Here is a 20,716-nt window from a genome sequence, read left to right as displayed (position 1 = left end):
CAGTGAGACCAGATCCTGTCTTTGACCGCAGAGACCCCTTGCCTCTCTCCATGGTGCGCAGATTACTGGTGTGTGCTACCATATCTGGTGGCTTTTTCATCTTTTGTTTTGTTTTTGAGATGAGAGATACTTTCTTTTTTGTTTTGCTTTTGAGACATGGTTTCTCTGTGTAGCCCTGGCTGTCCTGGAACTGGCTTTGTAGACCAGGCTGTCCTGGAACTCAGAGATCTGCCTGCTTCTGTCTCCAGAGTGCTGGGATTAAAGGAGTGTACCACCACTGTCAAGTAAGAGATACTATTTTATGAGAATAAGGCAGAGAGCCGCTGGATTTCTATAGGTGTGGTTGGAATCTTTAAAGAATCATGAAAACGAACCGGGAGGTAGTGGCGCACGCCTTTGATCCCAGCACTTGGGAGGCAGAGGCAGGCGGATTTCTGAGTTCGAGGCCAGCCTGGTCTACAGAGTGAGTTCCAGGACAGCCAAGGGCTACAGAGAAACACTGTCTCGAAAAACAAAAACAAACAAACAAACAAAAGAATCATGAAAACAGAATAGCCTGCTGTTTCTATAATACACTATTCGGCGGGGAGTTTGAGAAAGGCATGCACTGTGCCAGAACTCACTTTGATTTTCCGTCTCTTTAACTGTAAATAATGTCTACCTAAGAGAAAATAATGTCTACCTCTTAGAGCTGCTCTACAAAAATTAATTAGTACATATGATTCTCGAGACACCAAGAGTTCGAGTGTTTACATGAAATGACCAAAAAAATTAGCTGAATTGTTCACAATAGAAAACTAATAAAACATTTTCATGTGTAAACAGAAAACACGGTCAGCCACTGCCCCAGTTTTCTGCTGTGTAGGGACGGTAAAGAGGTAGCTGCCGGAGAAGGCTGGAGACCATCGCCACCAGAAAATGAACCCTCCGCAGAAAAATATCCGAACCCAGCGACTGGCTGTGGCCCGCCTTTCCGACCGCCCAATCACAGGCCGAGTTTCTGACAGACATTTCACTTCAGCCACTCCCGTTGCGGAGTCTCTTACTGTCCCGCCCTAGTGTTGGTCTCGACCAATAGAGGCACAGCACCCTCAGAGCAGCGACCAATCAGCGTTTAAAAGTCGCAGGGCCGCGTTCTGAGCAGGCGGAGCAGCCAGAGGGCAAGCTGCGCGGCGCAGCGCGGCAGGGAGGTAAGATGGCGCCGTGCCGGGCGCTTGTCCTTTGCGGTTAGGCTGCTGCTCGCCCTTTCTGTCAGCTCAGCGCGGTATGTCGTCTCCTGCAGCGTCGGAGTCACTCTCATTGCTAGGCTCTCGGGAACCAGGTTCTCTGGTGCCGGGAGCTGTAGGACAAGATGGCGCTTGCAGGACGACTGCCTAGGCGTTCGGGCCGGGGCTGTGAGCTCTGAGGCGGCCGGGGACAAAGGCGGCGTGCCGGGGCGTGGGGGCGGGGCGCGCCGTTGCAGTGGTGCCGCGTGGGACGGGCGCCGCTCTTCCGGTCCGCTGCGGTGGAGATTCGGCCAACGTGGTAGGGGCCAGCGCTGCGGGCGGGTAGAGGGTGAGGGTGGGTGGGTTAGTCACGGAGGCTGTGGGGCGGCGGGAGTTACGGTGCGACCCTCGTCCTGCCGCCGGCCCGCGGAAACACGTAGACGAGGACTTCTGGCAAGGTTAAGGCCATATTGATGTTTCCTCTGACCAACACCCCGCAGGTTTTGGTATGAACAGGATTCGGATTCACGTCTTGCCAACGAATCGGGGGAGGATCACCCCAGTGCCCAGATCTCAGGAGCCCCTTTCTTGTTCGTTCACTCAACGCCCGTGCTCTCAGCCGCGTCTGGAGGGGCAGGAGTTTTGCATTAAGCATATTCTTGAAGACAAGAATGCACCCTTCAAACAATGTAGTTATATTTCGACGAAGAATGGAAAAAGGTGCCCCAGTGCTGCCCCAAAGCCCGAGAAGAAAGATGGGTAGGTGGAGAGGTGTGGGTATGTTCTGCCTTCGGGCTCTGAGAATCATTTCCTTTTCAATGCTGACGCTTGAACCCAGGACCTGGTGCACGCAAAGCACAGGTTGTATCACCAAGCCTGTTCCGACGCCTAAACCTCCTTACCTTTAGGCTTTTATTTTTTATTACATTTTGAAGCATTTACTTCCCGTTCGTAGTTTGTGTGTTTGTGGGGGGGGGGGGGGTTAGAGACCAATTTGCTGGAGTCGGTTCTAATACCTGGTGGTACAGTGGATAGAAGGACGTTAGGCTTGGCTCGCAGAGCCACAGACTCCCCTACCCCCCTGCCCCCTCTTTTGAGACAGTCTCACTCTATTAGCAGAACTCCCCATAAGGACAAGACTGGCTTGAAATAGTTTTGGCAACCCTTTTACGGTTTTTAAAAAATTTTATGTGTATGGGTGTTTTGCCTGCATGTATGTTTGTGTGCCACGTTCCAACTTGAGGAGAGGGCATTGGGTCTCCTGGAACTTAATGTTGGTGCACCACCATGCCTGTCCCCTGCCTTCAGTTTTAAAGTGAAAAGAGGAACATGCTATGTAGAGTTGATCCTATCTGTGGAGTTTTAGGTCCTGTGTTTGTAGAACAGGTATTAGGAACACCCTCTTTGAGGCATGTCAAAATACTAAAATGATCAAACTGATGCTGGGTAGTGGTGGTGCAGGCCTTTAATCTTAGCTCTGACTGTGGTCAGACTAATTTTGAGTCCCTAATTCTCCTGCTTCAGCTTCTGCAGTTCTGGGATTATTCCCATACTCAGCTCTAAATTCTTCTTCCTTAAACATTTATTACATGGATTCACATGCTGCCACACACATGTGGTCAGAGGACGGCTTTCCTGCTGCGTGGGCTGTGATGGGTAATGGAACACAGGTGGCTCGGGCCTTGGTGGTCGGTGCTTTTGTTTGCTGAGTCACTGAATTGGCTGGCGCTCTAAGTTAGTTCTTAGTGCTGGAGTGCTGACTCACTTGCCAAGCCTTAAGTAATAGGCACACTGTGTGTGTATTGGAAGGGGCTTCATGTTTTTTTTTTTTTATCATATATGTACTTATCTGTGCAAAAATATGACTTTACTAGGTAGCTTTGTAAACATCTTCTAGTTTTAGAATTGAAGCATGCCTGCCTATATAGTGGATTGAAAGTAAGACATGTTTCTAGAATTAATTTTGGAAAATAAAACCAGCTGTGATTTTTCTGTGAGATACTGCTAACATTTTTATAGTTAGAATGTTTTGTTTGATGGCTAGAACACTGGTTAAGCTACCTGTCTTTCCCTTTGATAGCAGCTACTGTGAGCCAGGGAGGCGGCATGTGTTAGATAGAGCCTTCTCTCCCCGCACGGAGCTCTGGGTTTGACTTTGAGCAGTGCACACACCACACCAAACAAAAACCATAAATGGCTTCTCCTGGAGACAGTTAAGTTTTTGATTCATATTGCTCCCCCCACCCCCCAGGTCTATTTATTTAACCCTGGCTATCCTGGAATTGTGTAGACCAGGCTGGCCTTGAACTCACAGATCCACCTGCCTCTGCCTCTAAAGTGCTGGGATTAAAGGCACGAATCACCATGCCTGGGGTTCATACTGGTCTTCAAAGTGTAAATATAACAGTCTTATTTCCTAAAGGAAAAATTAACTGGTGACTAAATATTGCTGGATCCTTTCAAGAGAGGACCTATTAAATATTAATGGTTTGTATCTTTAGGGTGTCCTTCTGTGCCGAACATGCTCGAAGGAATGCCCTAGCACTTCATGCTCAAATGAAGAGGAGCAACCCAGGCCCTGTGGGTGAGGCCCTCTTGTGCCAGTTGAGCTCGTATGCTAAACCAGAGCTGGGCGCACAGACCCCAGAGAGCAGCCGGAGTGAGGCGAGCCGGATACTGGGTAAGGATCGTCTCTCTGGGATTAGAAAGGAAGGTGCTTGCCAGTGAGTTTGGCTACTGCAGTGCTGTGGGAACTGGGCAAGAGTGCCAGGGTTGCTCGTGCGAGTTGCTGCTTGTTTTGCATTTAGTTTGTTTAGATATATTTCTCCCAACCTGGTGACCTTTCCTTGTGTTAAAATTTTAAAAAATTAAAAACTTTGAATTTTAAGGTTTCAGGTTGACATCTTAAGTAACATAGCTTCTTCATATGTGGAGTTACAGAGGTGGGAAGTCTTAATGGCTGCTCTTCCCTTCCTTGCCTCAGATGAAGACAGCTGGAGTGATGGGGACCAGGAACCCATTACTGTGGATCAGACATGGAGAGGTGACCCTGACAGTGAAGCTGATAGCATAGACAGTGATCAAGAAGATCCCCTAAAGTAAGTTGTAACTCCACATAAGGCTTTTGCATACTTATGTAGTTAGTATGTAGAATGTAGTGTGGCATGCGGTTAATCAATACATGTAAGTGGGTTTAAGTGTCACGGTTCAACACCAGTTTGCTCCAAGGCAAGATTTCCTGATTGTTTGGCAGAAGTCTTGCAACTGAGTCACGCCCATGAGATGCTTTAGGGAAGAACAGTTTTTTTTGTTTTTTTTTTTTGGGGGGGGGGTTGACAAAGGAATGAGAGGGAGGCAGAAAAGTGCTGGCTGGCTAGAGAGAAAATGGACTTGATATTAAGGTACTCGTCCCAAATCTCAGAAATACAAGCTGATTAAACTTAGACACTTGCTGCAAAATTCCATGGTTCTGACTTTTTAAATGGGGAATAAAAGTGTTCAATAGTTGGCTTTGGTTTCATGCCTAATAAAAGGAAAACTGATTTAGAAACCCAAATTTTAATTATATGTTAAGGTGTACTCTAACCCCTGGTCATCTTAAGAGTTTAGAAATATCAAAATATTTACTGTTGCAGAATCTCTAATTTTTTGAAGCAGGGTCTCATTATGTAGTATTGGTATTTGAGTCAGGCCGACCAAACTCAGGCTTTGTTTTCTCTAGTATTAGTTTCTAGTATTAGTATTAGTTCCTAGCAGTTACACAGTATTTGTTTTCAACTGTGCATGGGTGCACATATGCATGCACACACTCTACACTGTGTTTTTGAGACAGAATTTCTCTCTGTGGCTCTGGCTGTTGTGGAACTCACTCTGTAGACCAGGTTGGCCTGGAACTCAGATTTGCCCACAGTTAGTCTTCCAAGTTTTAATTACGTAACTCAGAAGCAGGAAACAATTTTTATATTAGCCTCTAGAATATCTTTAAAGTTTGTTTTGGCAGACAAACTAATAAAATTGATACATAGCTTTCGTACATTTTTACAATAAAGGGTCAATTCAGGACACTGAATTTCGATAATACTGTATAGAAACTGGGTCTGTCATGACTCATCACATGGTGTGTGTCTGGTGAGGGGGGTGGGGGGGTGATATGTGTAGTTTTTGGTGGTGGTAAGATCAGAACCAGGGCTGTGCATGTGCTGTATGCATTTTACCAGCGTTCTATCTTTGAGTTATATCCCCTGGACTATGAAGACCCAGAGTCTTGATAAAAGATTGTATTTAAATGAAAATTAGAAGTCACGGTCATTTGATACTTTTTTGTGTTAGTTTGCCTGAATGTATATGTCTGATTACATGGAGCCCAAGAGGGTACTGGATCTTCTGGAACTGCAGTTAGAGTTGTGAGCTTTGAGTGTTGGGAATCAAACCCAGCTCCTCTGCTCTTAACCACTGAGCCATCCTCTCCAACTCCTGATATCTTTTGTAATTAAGATATTAAGTTATTCTGAAAAGGGTGCCTTCGTTAAATTACTGTGTAAAAGGAGACTAGATTAATTAGCATAACTTTCTTGTTGTACATTTTTACCTTTGTTGTTGAGAAAAGGATTCTCTATGTAGCCCTGTTCTGAAACTCACTATGTAGACCAAGCTAGCCTCGAACTCAGAGAGAACTGCCTACCTCTGTTTCTGGAATGTTGGAATTAAAGGAATGCACCACCATGCCCAGCCATCTTTACTCATTTTAAATGTATTAATAATGAGACATCCCCCCTCCTGTTCCAATTTGTGAGAGAACACATTGGTATCCTTTTGTGGAGAGATCTCCCTCCCTCTCTGACTCCCTCCTGTCTCTTCTTACGAAGAATATGTTCAGTTTCTAACACCAACATGAGACCACGCACAAACCACACTTGTAACTCCAGGTCAGGCTATCTGAGAACCTCATCTGTACTCATAGACTGGTGGCATATACATAATTAAGAAAAAAATGTCTCGCTGGGCGGTGGTGGCGCTCGCCTTTAATCCCAGCACTTGGGAGGCAGAGACAGGCGGATTTCTGAGTTCGAGGCCAGCCTGGTCTACAGAGTGAGTTCCAGGACAGCCAGGGCTAAGTCTTTTTGGTTGTTGTTGATTTGTTTTCTGTGCTGAAGATGGAACAACGATCAATTCAGGTTGACTTTATTAAATATAAATTGAGGCTATTTTCAGCCTTTTACTGTTTTGTTTTTATTGTTTTTGAGATAAGGGTTTCATATCTAGGTTGACCTTGGATTTGCTATGTAGTCCAGGCAGGCTTTGAACTCCAGATCCTTGTGTTTATAACCTCTAATAAATACTGGGATTATTGGCACACATCACCATGTTTATCTTTATTGCTGTTTTTTTAATGCTTTGTTGAATTTATCGTTTTATTCCAGACATGCTGGTGTCTATACAGCTGAAGAAGTAGCTCTTATTATGAGAGAAAAGCTAATTCGTTTGCAGTCTTTGTACATTGATCAGTTTAAACGACTACAGCACCTGCTCAAAGAGAAGAAGCGCCGTTATTTACATAACCGGAAAGTGGAACACGAAGCTTTAGGCAAGTTGGATGGAGTTGGATATGCCTGCCTTATAGCTAATGAGTCCCTGTTCACTTAACTTGGAAAAGCATCCTTGATTCTTTATAAGTCATACCTTGACTTTTATAGCCTTTCTAGTGGTGACTGTGTCATGTCCACCCAGTGCCTGAGAAGCTGAGGGTATGGAATTTGTTGTGAATTCAAGGCCAGATAAGATAGACTGAAGTTCTGTTTTAGAAAACTTGATTTTTTTTATTTATTTATTTATTTATTTATTTATTTATTTATTTATTTTTGTGACTCTCTAGGTAGTAGTCTCCTGACTGGCCCTGAGGGACTTTTGGCCAAAGAGAGAGAGAATTTAAAGCGACTAAAATGTCTTAGGCGATACCGTCAACGCTATGGAGTAGAGGCCTTACTACACAGGCAGCTGAAGGAACGCAGAATGCTGGCCACAGATGGGGCCGCCCAACAGGTAATTTGCAAAATATGCCAGAATTTATTGTTGTATTTCAGACCTGCTGTGAGCTCTGGGTGTGCACATTGACTTTATTGATAAGAACATCACAACCCCATGGCCGTCTTGGCTTTGAAATCCAACTTCTACTAAAAGCAGTTAACCTGGATGTCAGCAAGACACGAATTCCAGTCTTTGTTCTCTGTCAGCCAGCCCTGTGCCTGCACAGGTAGCTTTACGGAACTCAGTATTCAAATTGAGGGGTTTTGGGGATAGATTCCTAAGTTCTCTGGTCCGGGAAGTCCTTAGTTCAGAAAATTGGCAAAAATTTTTCCCAAGCAGTTTGGAAATCTTAAAAAAAAAAAAAAAAAAAGAAAGAAAAAAAAAAAGAAGCAAACTGGGTGTGGTGGTGCGTGCTTGTATGTAATCTCAGCACTGTGTGGGAGGATGAGGCAGTCAGGAAGCTTGGAACCAGCTTGTGCTTGCACAGGGCTTTGCAAACCAGCCAGTGAATCATTCTAAAAGAATAGTAATGGCCTGGAGAGATGGCCTAGTGGTTAATAGCTAGAAGAAGAGTGTCGATAGCTCTTCCAGAGGACTCAGGTTTGAGTTCATGAACCCACACTCCAGTCCAACACCACTCCAGCCAGCTGTAACTCCAGTCCCAAGGGACTAAGAGCCCTCTTCTGGCTCCTCAGGTACTGCATGCACTACATAAACATGCAGGCAAACACACACACAAAATTAAATGAAGATAGCTGGGTGTGGTGGTACACCTTTAATCAGTATTCTGGAGGCAGAGATAGGAGGATGGATGGATCTTTGAGTTTCAGGCCAGCCAGGGCTCACACAGTGAAATCCTGTTTTGAAAAACAAAACAGATTAAAGAGGGAGGGGGAGGTTAAAATAAATTGAAAGAATAGTAGCAGTTAAATGTCAAGGTAAAGCTGACAGAATAATTACATGATCATTGTTTTGTTGTGTTTGTTGAGGCCTCACATCTGTGTCAGTTGTGCGGCTGTGAAGAGAACTTCCCAGCGTAAACAACCCACGGGATGAAGGTGGTATTGGCTCCATGTTAGAGGCTCTAGTGCATCACGGCTCAGATGGTGGCTGGCTTTCTCTTGATTCCATTTTCTTTGGTCTGAGCCTTAGTTTGAGCCACAGTGCAGAGCAAGGTCAGAGTGGGTCTTTCCTCCTCGGTGCTGCAGCCATCACAGAGGCCCAAAAGGGCTGTGCTTGGTGCAGCTCTAGTCGTAGCAGCTGTGGTGACTGAGGTGGTCGGATCATAATAAGCTTAGGGCCTTCTTATTCATTTGCCTAGCAAGCTTAAGATCACAACTACCACCCTAAAAAAGGTTTTTTGTTAAAAGCTTTAAGTTGGTTGAACTGGGGATTTAGCTTGGTCTTAGAGCATATGTGTGTGGTTCGGGGTTTATTCCCTAGCATTACCAAAAAAACGTGATGTTTGAGTTGGGCTCCGACTATGTAGGGCAGGCCCCCACCTCCAGCCCCGTTGTCCTGGAGTGTACTGTGTAGACCAGGCTGGCCTCATATTTGCCTCTGCTTTTGCTGAAACTGATATATTGAGCACAGTGCCTGGCTAAAGCATGGGTGTTTAGGATACAGTCTTTCCTCCTTGCCTCTGAGGGACAGTGTCTAAGGTACCTGAAGGAGCCCCGGAACTTTGTAGGTACCATCATGCAGGTGTTTATGACTTATAAATAAACCAATTATGGCAATATAAAGTTAATATAAACTTTACAATTTAGAGATTATTCCTAAAATTCTGTATTTAATATTTTCAGACTCAGGTTGACTAGTTAAGGGACAGACTGCTTTATATTCTACAGTGTGGAAAGGTACTTTGGGATTAGGATTGACTCCATTCTATATACATGAGGTTTCATTGTTGCAGTATTGGTAAGTGGGTTTGTTAAATGTTACATTTTCTACTTTGTATGAATTGACTTTCCTTGTATAACTGAATAATGTTTTTTGCAGGGGTTTATATGTATTTGTTTTCTCAATTTTAGGCTCATACCACTCGTTCCAGTCAGAGGTGCTTAGCCTTTGTGGATGATGTCCGCTGCTCCAATCAGTCTCTTCCGATGACCAGACACTGCCTTACCCGTATCTTTACAACCGTGTGTTTATTTAGGTTCTGCTTGTCTGGTTAAGATGGGCTAGTTATGATTTCCATCAGTTTCACTGAAGATCTTGGTTGCTTTGGCCCTGAATCAAGGCCAGCAGTTTGCTGAAGCTGTTGGTTTCAAGCAGGTGCCTAAAATAAATGTCTTTCTATGGTCTGTTGGCCATTTCAGAAATTTAAAAATGTAATGGTCAATTCATTAGAAAGAAACATCTGGCTGGATATGGTACCCAGCTTTAACTGTAGCACTTGAGAGGGTAAGGCGGGAGAATTGGGAATTTGAGGCCTGCCTGGTCTACAGCAAAATTCTGTCTGGGGTAGATGAGTAGGCCTGGGCAGGGAGCCAAGACAATCAGTGAGTCATTGGTGGTAGATGTGAGTGCTGGTGTCTCAGTGAGCTTCCAGTTTCTGTATAATACTGGGACTTTACTGATTTAGCTTCTGTTTATTAAGTTATGTGTTAAATCTGTTACCAAGAAAGAAGGATTACTGTGGGTTTTCTGCCCCAAACATGAGTCCGTACTGTGAGTTTTTGTAAATAGTATTATTAGTGTCCTAACTTGTATGCTTTAAACTTAGTCAAATTAGAAACTTTGAAAAAAATGGAGTTTCTCCCCAGGACCATTAATTTCCTCTGTTCTTTCTAATTTATGAATTTAAATCAATATATGATGTGCTTTCTGGTATAGAACTACATTTGCTGATGGGCTACAGAAGTTGTGATGTGTATTATAGAGTTTTTATGCGACCTGTATGGTTTTGTTGGATTTCATTTCCCAAATATTTAGAAGTCAAAATATTTTCTTAGTTTAGTGTGTTGTCTTTTTAATGTAGTCCTAAGTAGTTGGGAGACAGGCAGGAGGATCCCTTAAGTCCAGGAGTTCTAGACCAGTCTGGATAAAATAGTGAAGATAGCCACTCCTTTCCCCCCCCCCCCCCCAAAAAAAAGTGATAGGAAGAAGGGGAGAGCCCCCTCTTGGTCTGATAGGAAAGGAAAAGGTTGGTCGTTTTTGTTTTCCCCCTATTCCATTTAGTGAGATATTAGAAGTTAATTTTTATACTAATGTCCGAATAGCTTGCCTTTTTAGCCTCTTAGTACTGGGATTGCAGGTGTAGCTACTACACTTTGTTTAGAGTTACTGCTTTTAACATATACTGCTTATACAAATCTGATGCAGTGGGGTGTGGGGATTGGAGACTCTTAGAACACAGAAGATACTAAGGTGGAAGGAGAATACCGAGTGAGATGGAGACTGTAACAGAACACGAGATACTGGAGTAGAGAAAGTCTGCAGTAGAGCATATTGGAACCCTGTCGCTGTGTGAGCTTACAAAGCACTTAAGACATAGCAGTCGATGGTCGTGTGCAAGTGCATGCTTGGCCGCGGCAGTTCTCCTTGGGTGTGTAGTGAGTCTATCATGGTAGTAGGAACAGACTTAAGAGCAGAAACAACACTGTGTCTCTTGACTCTTGGAAGAGATTGGTGTTTGCTTCTGCAACAAGCTGTTTGTATTTGTTTCCATATGGGTTTTCTCCTGTCAATGTATGTTCCTTAGCAAGTTGTTGCCACTCGACACTTCTGTCTCTGGTTTAAATGGCTAGAATCCTGGAAAAGATGTTGGGAGTGAATTATAAATTATGTGCACAAAATTAGACTTAGAGAAGTAACTAAAAATTACTCTAGCATTTGGCTTTCAGTGAAAATGTAGTAGTTCTCTGCGTCGTCAGACTTGGGTTTGGCACTGCAGACTCCTGTATTGTGGTCTTCCAGTGGGTCCTGGTTTATTTTCCTTAACTGTTCTGTAGATATCTGTCAGGATACAAATCAGGTTCTCTTCAAATGCTGCCAGGGATCTGAAGAGGTGCCCTGCAACAAAGCAGTTCCTGTAAGCCTTTCTGAGGATCCCTGCTGCCCACTGCATTTCCAGTTGCCTCCTCAGATGTATAAGCCCGAGCAGGTCCTGTCTGTGCCAGACGGTCTGGAAGCCGGCCCCGTGGATCTGTACTTGAGTGCTGCCGAGCTTCAGCCCACTGAGAGTTTGCCACTGGAGTTCAGTGATGTAAGTTAGAGAAGAAGCTCTGCTCTGATTGGCCTTTGAGAAGGCCCTGTGTACTCGTGGTGAGGACAGTTAGAGGATGATGGGATACACAGACAGTGAATGTGCCTGTCACTACCTGTATCAGGCACGTTGTGCTCTGCCTTTCTCCTCCCCAGACTTTGTTCTGAGACAGGACCTCAGGCTCTCTATGGAGCTGAGTTGACTGTGAACTCGTAAGTGTTGGTGTTAGAGGCATGCACTGCTTGTGCCTGGCCTCCTTTATTTCTCTGGGATGTGATTTGTAGAGCACAACTTAACCATTTGGGAGTGTATGATATGGTGATTTTTTTAAAAGGTATTTATATGTAGGCACCTATCATTACTGAGGATGTGTATACCATACTTTCTAATGAAGTGAGTACAAAACATGATTCTGTATTTGTTTTGGTAGTTTTTAAACATTCTCTTCTGGTAGATACGCATTTTTGCTGACCCCCTTTTTAAAAAAAGTTTTATTTTTGACAGATTTTTTACAAAATGTATTCAGTGTTCAGACTCTGGTTCAATTCTAATGTAGTGTCTTGATGCTGTTATGAAGCAACGTTTCTGTTGTTTGCCACTTGAAACCCAGCTTTATACCTCGACCCAAAAACCTGGCATTTGATGGATTTTTTTCTTTTTTTAAAAAAGTTTTTTTTTTAATGTGTGTGTTTTGTTGTAATGGTATGTACGTATGTATGTACGTATGTATGTATGTACGTATGTATGTACGTATGTATGTATGTATGTATGTATGTGCACCCTATGCGTGCCTGGCAGCAGAGGTCAGAAGAGGTTAGGTCTCCTGGGACTAAAGTTGTAGCCAGTTGTGAGCCATCATGTATATGATAGGAATTGGATCTGGGTCCTCTGCGAATACGTTTGTATCCGCTGAGCCTGCTGGCTTCCTCTTCAGAGAGCTGTGGGTGTAGAATGGACTCTTTCAGGAGGCACTTGATGGAGCAAATGATGTGGAATATAAACCCATCTCGAGATCCCTTGTGTTCTTAAAGCCTTTGTCAGTGCTTCTGGGGATGAAGTTTCTGGAAGGCTTGTGTCCTGTACAAAACTACTTTTCCTCTGTGGTTTGGAGAGAGATGATGGCCAATCCCTTTTTGCTCTTGGAGTTTGGCAGCTTAGGATATAGTCTGTAAATCTCTTAGCTATGAATTTGGTGTAATTATTTTAAGGCAAAAATGGCCTGTAACATTTTAAGCACTTTCCTATATGGCTTTAGGAAATGAACCCTTGTGGAGTGCTTGTCCCTGTTATAAATAAATCTTATGCTTTTTTTCTACTGTGATGGGGAAGCTCAGAGGTGAGAGCCTCCTCTCCATGGGGCGGGCGGCACTGGGTATGGGGGTGTCTTTTCCAATCTATGCTGGAGTGCCCGGAGTGGGGCTCCCACTTGAGGTTTCCTCTGCTTTTCCTTCCTACTCAATAGATGCTTTCTAGGTGCTGATGGACAAACTCTTGACCAGTGAGTCTGTGATTCTCAGAATTGTTCTCACAAATAGACTTTGTTTATATGATGCATCTGTGGGTGGAAACAGCTGGGATCAACCCCAAGCTTTCAAAAGAACAATTGCAGGAAACAAAGCGTCCACAGTTGAATGGTATGAGAGTGTGGGTTTCTGTGGATCCAGTGAGGCGCCCAGTGGATATCTGTAATGGATGGTAGGAAATGCATGCGGCTGTCTCTTAGTTGTGCTTTCTCTGAGCAGTTTAAGTTGCTGCTGTTTTTAAAGGCATTTTAAAGAAAGGATACATTACTTACTATCCCAGGCTGGTCTTGAACTCTCAGAGCCTCTGCCTACCTCCAGAGTGCTGGGATTAAAGGTATGTGCTCCCATGCCTGGCTTTAGACTTAATTTTTCTTTTTTTTTTTTAAAGATTTAGCTTTATTTTATGGGTATCGGTGTTTTGCCTGCATGTATGTGCACCACGTCCATGACCTGGTGCCCTAAGAAGTCAAGAGTCTGATCCCCTGCAGTGGGGGGTAGAGTTCTGTGTAGAGCTCCGTGTGGATGCTGGGCACTGCACCTTTGTTCTTGGATGTGCTCTTAACTGCTGAGTTATTTCTCCAGCCCCAGTCAAAATTACGTTTGCCTTTTTATTTGTTTGATGTATTTTAGATAAGGTCTTGCTCTGTAGACCAGGGTGACTTCACACTCAGAGATCCACCTGCCTTTTGTTTCCTGAGTGTTGTTGGGATTAAAGTTTTAGACTTTTAAAAACTGTTCTTCCTCCCTTAATTATGAAAAGGTTATGATTTCTATTCCTGGTGATTAACACACCAAAATATTTTAATACATAATAATTGCGTAAAATGGCTTCCCTTGTGACATCTTCATACAGGCATATGATGTACTTTGAAATTTTTTTACCTGTCAGCCTTTCTTACTGACCTTCTTCCCTCCCTCTGCCTGTTCTTCTGAAATGTAGGGCCTTTGCAATCTTAGCTAGAGCTTAAAAGCAGTTCCGTTATTGAACTTGTTGAGATGGCTTGGAACTTAGGTTGCCATAGGTTTTGAACCACTGTAGTGACTTGGGCCCTAAATATATGTTGGTTTCAGAAAGGAGCCAAGAATAATGTCTTTGATCTGCTGACTACTCGGTGTCTCTGGGGATGACTGATTCATATGGAATAACTATAGTCTAGAATATAATGTCTTTTTTTTTTTTTTTTCTAAACAGAATACTTGAACTATGTTAAGTTAAGACTCAAAGGCTTAGCTGGGCCCGGTGGCACAGGCCCCTAATCCCAGCTCCTGGGAGGCTGAAGCAGAGCATCATAAGTTCAAGTCTTGCCTGGGCCACAGGGTGAGTTCCAGGCTAGCCTGGTCAACCTAGTAAGACCCATTTCAAAGAAGAGAGTAAAGAAGAGAGGGCTGAGATGTAGCTCAGTGTTGAATGTCTGTCTGCTGTGGGCCACATTGTTTATGCTAGAGATTGGAGTTAACCACACTAGCTTGTCTTTGCTATTCAGGGACATCTGAGTTTCTGTGGGCCGTCTCTCCCAGCCAGCCTTCCCTCTCTTTTGGTTGCTTGCTTGTCAATGTTGGGTCAGTCTTGTATTGCCTAATTTTTCCAGCAGGGTTTTGTATTCCTTTGCCCCATAGACTGTTCTTATTGGATGCCTCAGTCATGAACTTAGGTACTGACTATAATTCGCCTTAGAGAGAGTATGGTTATGTATTGTGTGTGTGCGTGTGTGTGTGTGTGCGCGCGCGTGTGTGTGTGTGTGTGTGTGTGTGTGTGTGCATGTGTGCATGCATATGAGTTAGTTCTTTCCTTCCACTGTGTGACTAAATATAAATCATTAGACTTTACTCACTGAGCCAACCTGCTAACCCTGTATTTTCTCTTTATTTTTCCTCTTAGTTTGTGTGTGTGTGCACATGCATGTGTTATGTGCACATTAGAGGGCAGTTGTGGGAATGTTTTCTCCATCATGTGGATTCTGGGGTTCAAACTCGGTTCATTACATTTAGCAATGCCTTCTCTCACTGTAGAACATGTGTAATAATTTACAGTTCATTGATAATTGATGTTCAGTGTATTGTGTGGTCATTGCTAGCAGCGTCTTTTTCTTCCATTGGTTTAAACAAATTCTATACCTGTTAAACCTCTCTAGTCATGCTAGTCACTGTTTTAGTTTGATTTTTCTAGTAGAAATTTGCTTGTTGGTTTATATTGTGTTATCAGCTAAGAAAAAGTTTTTATTGTTGGATCTTGTTTAATTGGTCTAGCCTTCTAAGAAGGGGAGAAGGGCGGGCCTGAGAATTACTTTGGGCTTTGGTGAAAACCATCAGTTTTAGCTTATGGATTTCATAGATACTGCTGCTGATGGACTGCTCTCTCTCCCTAGGACTTGGACGTTGTGGGCGATGGCATGCCGTGCCCTCCGTCCCCGTTGCTCTTTGATCCTTCACTGACTCTTGAAGATCATTCAGTCACAGAGATTGCCGGAGGCCCAGTGGGTATTTTTTTTTTTTCTTTTGGTTTTTCGAGACAGGGTTTCTCTGTATATCCTTGGCTGTCCTGGAACTGACTCGGTAGACCAGGCTGGCCTCGAACTCAGAAATCCGCCTGCCTCTGCCTCCCAAGTGCCCAGTGGGTATCTTAACTATGATAGGTTGAGCTAGGTTCCCTCACGTAGTGACCAGGCCAGGCAGGGTTTTCTCTGTTGATTAGCATGGATTCTGGGGAATAGTGAAATTCTCAAACAGTGCAAGAGTACCCAAGATGGTGGTTTTCTCAGGGAATACCATAAAAACACCACAACCAAAAAGCAACCTGGGTGGAAAAGGACTTATTTCACCCTTTACTTCAGGCAGCATCCTGTCACTGAGGGAACCTGGAGGCAGGAGCTGGTGTAGAGGCATAGAACAGCTTGTTAAATTGCTTTTGAATGCCTGTCTTGTCCTAATTTTCAGTTGAGCCGTAGAGCTCCTAATGGTTCTTAATCTTCAAGAGCAGGGCATACAGTTAGAGTAAAGGTGATAGATAAATTATCCCTTTTAAGGGAGAGTTTGTCACTCCAGTTAATACTATAGAATAAAGGTGAGGTAGGTTACTGATGGCTCTTACTGAAGACTAGCAGTTACACTGTAGCTGTTGGTTTCAAGCAGACGCCTAAAGAACTGTCTTCCTGTGGTTTATTAGTTATTCTGGACTTCAATAGAGAATGACTATTTCATTTGGAAGAAACAACCCCTTGTTCTCTCTGGTTTGACAGCCTCAGTTATAATTCTGATTCTCAGGAACAGCAGAGTACTGGGAAAAGCAACAACCTAGTTACTTTATTTCTCTGGTCTTGTTCTTTAGCTACTGTTAAGTGGGTATTGATAAGTCAGAGTCATGGGTCAAGCCCATTGGAGGAGTCTCTAACCAAAGTACCTTTATTTCTTTTAATAGGGACAGATGCAGGTGGCTGGGGATGGGTGCAGATCCCAGGGACCTCGAAATGTAGAGAAAGCCTGTGCGCCATTCCCTCAGCGTGGATTGGCTACTGCAAATGGAAAACCAGAACCCACTTCTATCAGTTGACAGTTCATTCTGGGAATTGTTTGCCTTTGGATTGAACTTTGCTTTCTTCAGACAAGCATATCTTTGATCATCTCTCACTGAACAGGGACATCTCAGACCACATTGCTTCCTCCGGGGCTTTAGAGTGCTATAGACAAACATAATCCAAGCCTGTGCTGAATGGACATTTAGTATTTAAGTTTGGGGATTTTTGCGAGGAAGAGCATGAGGCGATCCCTGCCTTTGGAGTGCAGTGCATATAGGAGACTGCCTGCGAAAGAGACCATGGATGTCTGGGCAGGGCTCTGGTCAAGAACGGTGCTCTTCAGGTGTTGGCTCTTAGTGTCTGGCTAGCTGTATCTAAAGACCTGTATTTAAACCTTCCCCTTGCTCCACATAACTGGGCAATATAAACCCTTTTCCTAGTGACCTGTGACTCAGAAAAGCAGCTCACAGCTCTGGTCTCTCCTTCATTATTCTTGCTTTTAACTTATGCAAATGTCTGTGGTGGCTCCTCCATGTAAGATAGAGTGAAATTACTGTATATAGTTTCTATTAAATGTTAAAATGTTATGAAAGTGTAAAGTAATCTGAATTGATTGTGTTTTGTTTTTGAGCGTGTCTATATTATTTTCTGGGTCTCTGAGTGCTGTCTGATGGGAAAGGTGTATACTGTTATTCTAGGACAGGCACTCTGGAGAAACTGATGACAGAGGTGGTGCTTGGTACCTAGTTCCCAGGGCCAGATAAACTTGTGTTCACTGGAGAGCTAGCAGTTAATTCAGTAGGGGGCTTGAGACCTGGCGTGGAGCTTTAGGACCTCGGTTTAGCCCCAGCGATGATGTGAGTGGCAAAGCAGACAGTGTGTTGAGATTTGTTTTTAGGGAAACATTAGAAATAATGAGCTACTCATTCTGAATAACGGTTCACAGAAAGAAGCTAATAAAACTACCAAAGGAAAAGGAAAAGATTAATAAGCTTGTCCTTGGGTTGGGCAATTATCCCTTTACTGTATGAGCTATACATTTCTCCCTTCAAGGAACTATGCTGGGTTGAAGAGGATTTGCTCAACCCAGACCCGTTCCGGGTGTCGGGTGTTCTATGCTTTTCTGTTGCTCATGACTAAGACTTACTGTTCCAGAGGGGTAATAGAGCATCAGGGCAGGAAGCTGTGAGCTCACGTTGTAACTACTAATGTGAGACAGCAAACTGGAAGTGGTACCAGGCTTTTCATCTGAAAGTCCAACCCCAGTAATAACTTCCTGCAGCATTTCTGCATCACCTAGATCTCCCAAAACTGCACCAAGTGTCCGAGTGCCAGAGATTGGTGGGCATTTCTCATTCAAATGATCACATTGGGTTTGGCCAGTGAGAAGCCCACAGTACTGGACTCGATTATTAGAAGGGGAACTGGTTCAAACAGCACTGAGGGCAAGCTAGAACCACTGTAATCCCCCCACTGCTGAGACACATGGATGCCCCACAGCAGTACCTCAGGACGGCAGCAGCTTAGGTGGGATGGTGGATCCTGTTCATGCCGCTGTACCCAACACTGTCTTTTTGACTGAGACAGATGCAAGCACTGAGGGCTTTGTGCTGTTTTGGACTTAGCTAACATTTCTTTATCAGTATCCTCTTAGCTGCCCAAGGAGTCAGGAAGTAAGTGAAACTTAGAGATCTTCAGTTCCTGAAGCCTACAAGATTTGCAAGTCCCACCTTCCCAAAGATACATATGCAGTAATTAACTTCTGGGGAGAGGAGACATTAAAACCAGCAAACTGCAAACCAGCTCTCAGCAAGTTGTGTAGGGAGCTCCAGGATCGCAACTTTTGTGAGTTATCATTTTGGGGGGTGAACCTGTTTTCAGTGATGTACCTGTCTTTGAGTCATCCATGCTCCTGTAAATAAACCAATAAACACAGCAGTTCACTGAACTACTTGGATGGAATCATTTGATGTGTCCTGTGTCGGGTCTCTCTAGGAAACTCAATATGGCTGTAGTGGTCACTACTGACCACAAGAGGGATCTAGGTAGACATGCCTAAATCAACTGATTTCCAGCCAAGCTCTAAGGTTGGGGAGATCAGCCTGACCCAGGAATATGAGACGGGTGAAAGTAAGGGGAAGATGGAAAGAGGAGAAGATGATGGAAAAGAAGCAGAGTGGAAGACTAAAGAGGGAACAGAACCTACGATAAATGGTGTGCTGCAAGGGAGTGGATGTTACTCCTTATAACGCCATGAGGACCTAAAACCCTCCTCAGGGCCCTGCAAATAATTTAGAAAACAAGACGGGGAAGCCCTTTAGTCACATACTTTCTTTTCAAAAGCCTGTTTCATTGTAATTACATGGTGTTTTGAAGCATTCAGAGCACCAACAAAGTAGCTGCAACATTCTCAGATGTAGCGAGCTGTGAATCAGCATTTACTTACTACAGAAGAAGGAAGAAGTACGGGCCCACGCGCTGCTCCTCCCTGCTGTGCACAGGCAAGAACTTGCTTTCATCTCCGTGTGGGTTATAACCTCTGCAGTAGCAAGGCTGTAGCTCAGGTCTGTCTAAGCCCCACTTGATACTTGGTTAGCCACGCAAGAAAAGACTCCACACACAAATACATAAATGAACCCTACACGGTCTTATTTTCTTCCCTTCCTCCTTTCCCCCATCTGCACCCCCATCACCTCTCCTCTTTTGATGGAGTCCCAACACGAAGCCTTGGTTGCTCTGGAACCCTCTATGTAGACCAGGCTGGTTTGTCCTAGAGCTCCTTCTGCCTCTGACTCCCTAGTACTGGGTTGAAAGCATACACCACCACACCTGGCTTCATTTTTTTTTTTCTTCTAAAATAAGTTAGTTTGTTGGGCCTATGGAGTGGCCTAGTAGTTAAAAGCACAGGCTGATCTTCCAGAGGACCCAGGTTTGATTCCCAGCACCCACAGGGTGCCTCACACCTGTCTAATTCAGTTCTAGGGCACACGACACCCTCTTCTAGTCTCCAAGAGCACTAGACATGTACAGGGTGCACAAATACAGATGCAAGCAAAAGTTAGCTTGCAGATTGGGTGTGGCGGTGCACGCCTTTAATTCCAGCACTTGGGAGGCAGGGGCAGGCAGATCTTTGGGAGTTCAAAGCCAGCTTCATCTACATAATGAGCTACAGGACAGCCAGAGAGACCTTGTCTCAAGCTGGCAGAGGAATCAGAGTTTGTACAAGAGGATTCTTTTAGACAAAGGGAAGCTGCAACAGAACCATCTTTATTCAGCATCTGAATATACAGTGCGCAAGACCAACCCCAACAAAGGAGTATGTATTAGAAACTCGTGCATCACTGTGGCAAAGCAGCTGACAGAGCTACCTAAGGCTCTGTCTTGGTTCCCAGTCTTAGAGATGTCAGCAGAGAGGTGTAGAATCAGAGCAGCTCACATGGTGGTGGCCAGGGACCAGACAAAGCGGGGTACAGGAGGGAGCCAGGGCAAGAAATAGCCCTAAGGGCACATCCCCAAGGACCTAACTGCTTCATGTAGGCCCCACGTCCCAGTTATGTCAGTGCTGTGACTCCATCGTTTGGTCAGAGACGATGCGTTAATTTGGTCAGAACCCTTGTGATCTAATCATGTCTAGTACTGTCTTCAGTACTCCATGCATACTCTCTTAGCTTTTTCCTCAAGCCAATCCACTGACAATTAAGATTGGCTGTGTTGCCGGGCGGTGGTGGCACACGCCTTTGACCCCAGAGGCAGAGGCAGAGGAGGCAGAGGAGGCAGAGAGAGAGGCAGAGAGAGAGGCAGAGGCAGAGGCAGGTGGATTTCTGAGTTCGAGGCCAGCCTGATATACAGACTGAGTTCCAGGGCAGCCAGGGCTACACAGAGAAACCCTGTCTCGAAAAAAAGATTGGCCATGTTTCTCCAGAGCTGGAGAGATGGCTGAGTGGTTAAAAGCACTTAACTGCTTTTCTGGAGGACACAGGTTCAGTTCCTACATGACCTACAACTGTCTGTAACTTCAGTTCTAGTGAGAGGCCAAATCGTGTAAGTTCAGACTCCATTTTAGAGAACCTGACCTGCGTTTGAACTCAAGTAAACTAACAGGCTGGTACCTGGCGTTAGTTTCCAAGTTGCCCCCCAACAAAACCCGAGCCTAGCTCCAGTCTCTAGGCTAATCCCCAACAAGACCGGTGTCTCCAGGTTATTACCCCAACAGACTTGCACCCCCAGGTTACAAGCCCATCC

General features: G+C 44.4%; 1 protein-coding gene and 2 non-coding genes across 7 annotated transcripts; all 3 read left to right on the top strand.

Moving 5' to 3' along the window:
* The first annotated feature begins 1,054 nt into the window (after window positions 1–1,054).
* On the top strand, window positions 1,055–18,422 carry Kansl2 (KAT8 regulatory NSL complex subunit 2). Of its 5 annotated transcripts, none has more exons than XM_034516631.2 (10): window positions 1,055–1,190; window positions 1,706–1,964; window positions 3,707–3,885; window positions 4,189–4,303; window positions 6,626–6,789; window positions 7,078–7,244; window positions 9,263–9,359; window positions 11,186–11,439; window positions 15,329–15,436; window positions 16,378–18,422. In XM_034516631.2, exons 2-10 carry the CDS (start codon window positions 1,714–1,716, stop codon window positions 16,507–16,509), a joined length of 1,467 nt encoding a protein of 488 aa, XP_034372522.1. In that variant the 5' UTR covers window positions 1,055–1,190; window positions 1,706–1,713; the 3' UTR covers window positions 16,510–18,422. The 5 variants fall into 5 exon arrangements, with proteins under 5 accessions (XP_034372522.1, XP_034372524.1, XP_034372523.1 ...); XM_034516632.2 differs by having other exon boundaries at window positions 1,165–1,264; XM_034516630.2 differs by having other exon boundaries at window positions 1,170–1,524.
* Window positions 9,456–9,593, top strand: LOC117719492 (small nucleolar RNA SNORA2/SNORA34 family). Its single transcript, XR_004608208.1, has one exon. It is a non-coding gene; the product is annotated as a small nucleolar RNA SNORA2/SNORA34 family (small nucleolar RNA).
* On the top strand, window positions 16,040–16,175 carry LOC117719493 (small nucleolar RNA SNORA2/SNORA34 family). The gene has a single exon (XR_004608209.1). It is a non-coding gene; the product is annotated as a small nucleolar RNA SNORA2/SNORA34 family (small nucleolar RNA).
* Window positions 18,423–20,716: the final 2,294 nt, after the last annotated feature.

Source organism: Arvicanthis niloticus, chromosome 13, assembly GCF_011762505.2.
Source record: "Arvicanthis niloticus isolate mArvNil1 chromosome 13, mArvNil1.pat.X, whole genome shotgun sequence".
Taxonomy (NCBI): Eukaryota; Metazoa; Chordata; class Mammalia; order Rodentia; family Muridae; genus Arvicanthis; species Arvicanthis niloticus.
The sequence above is the reverse complement of the archived record's forward strand: the minus strand, read 5'-3'. Positions and strand labels throughout refer to the sequence as shown.

Bases quoted from the DNA above. Each gene is read 5' to 3' on its own strand.
- Kansl2 (XM_034516631.2), top strand. From the start codon at position 1,714: ATGAACAGGATTCGGATTCACGTCTTGCCAACGAATCGGGGGAGGATC. The intron at 1,965-3,706 runs GTAGGTGGAGAG...TTGTATCTTTAG, and splicing joins AAGCCCGAGAAGAAAGATGG to GGTGTCCTTCTGTGCCGAAC. The intron at 15,437-16,377 runs GTGGGTATTTTT...TTCTTTTAATAG, and splicing joins CAGAGATTGCCGGAGGCCCA to GGACAGATGCAGGTGGCTGG.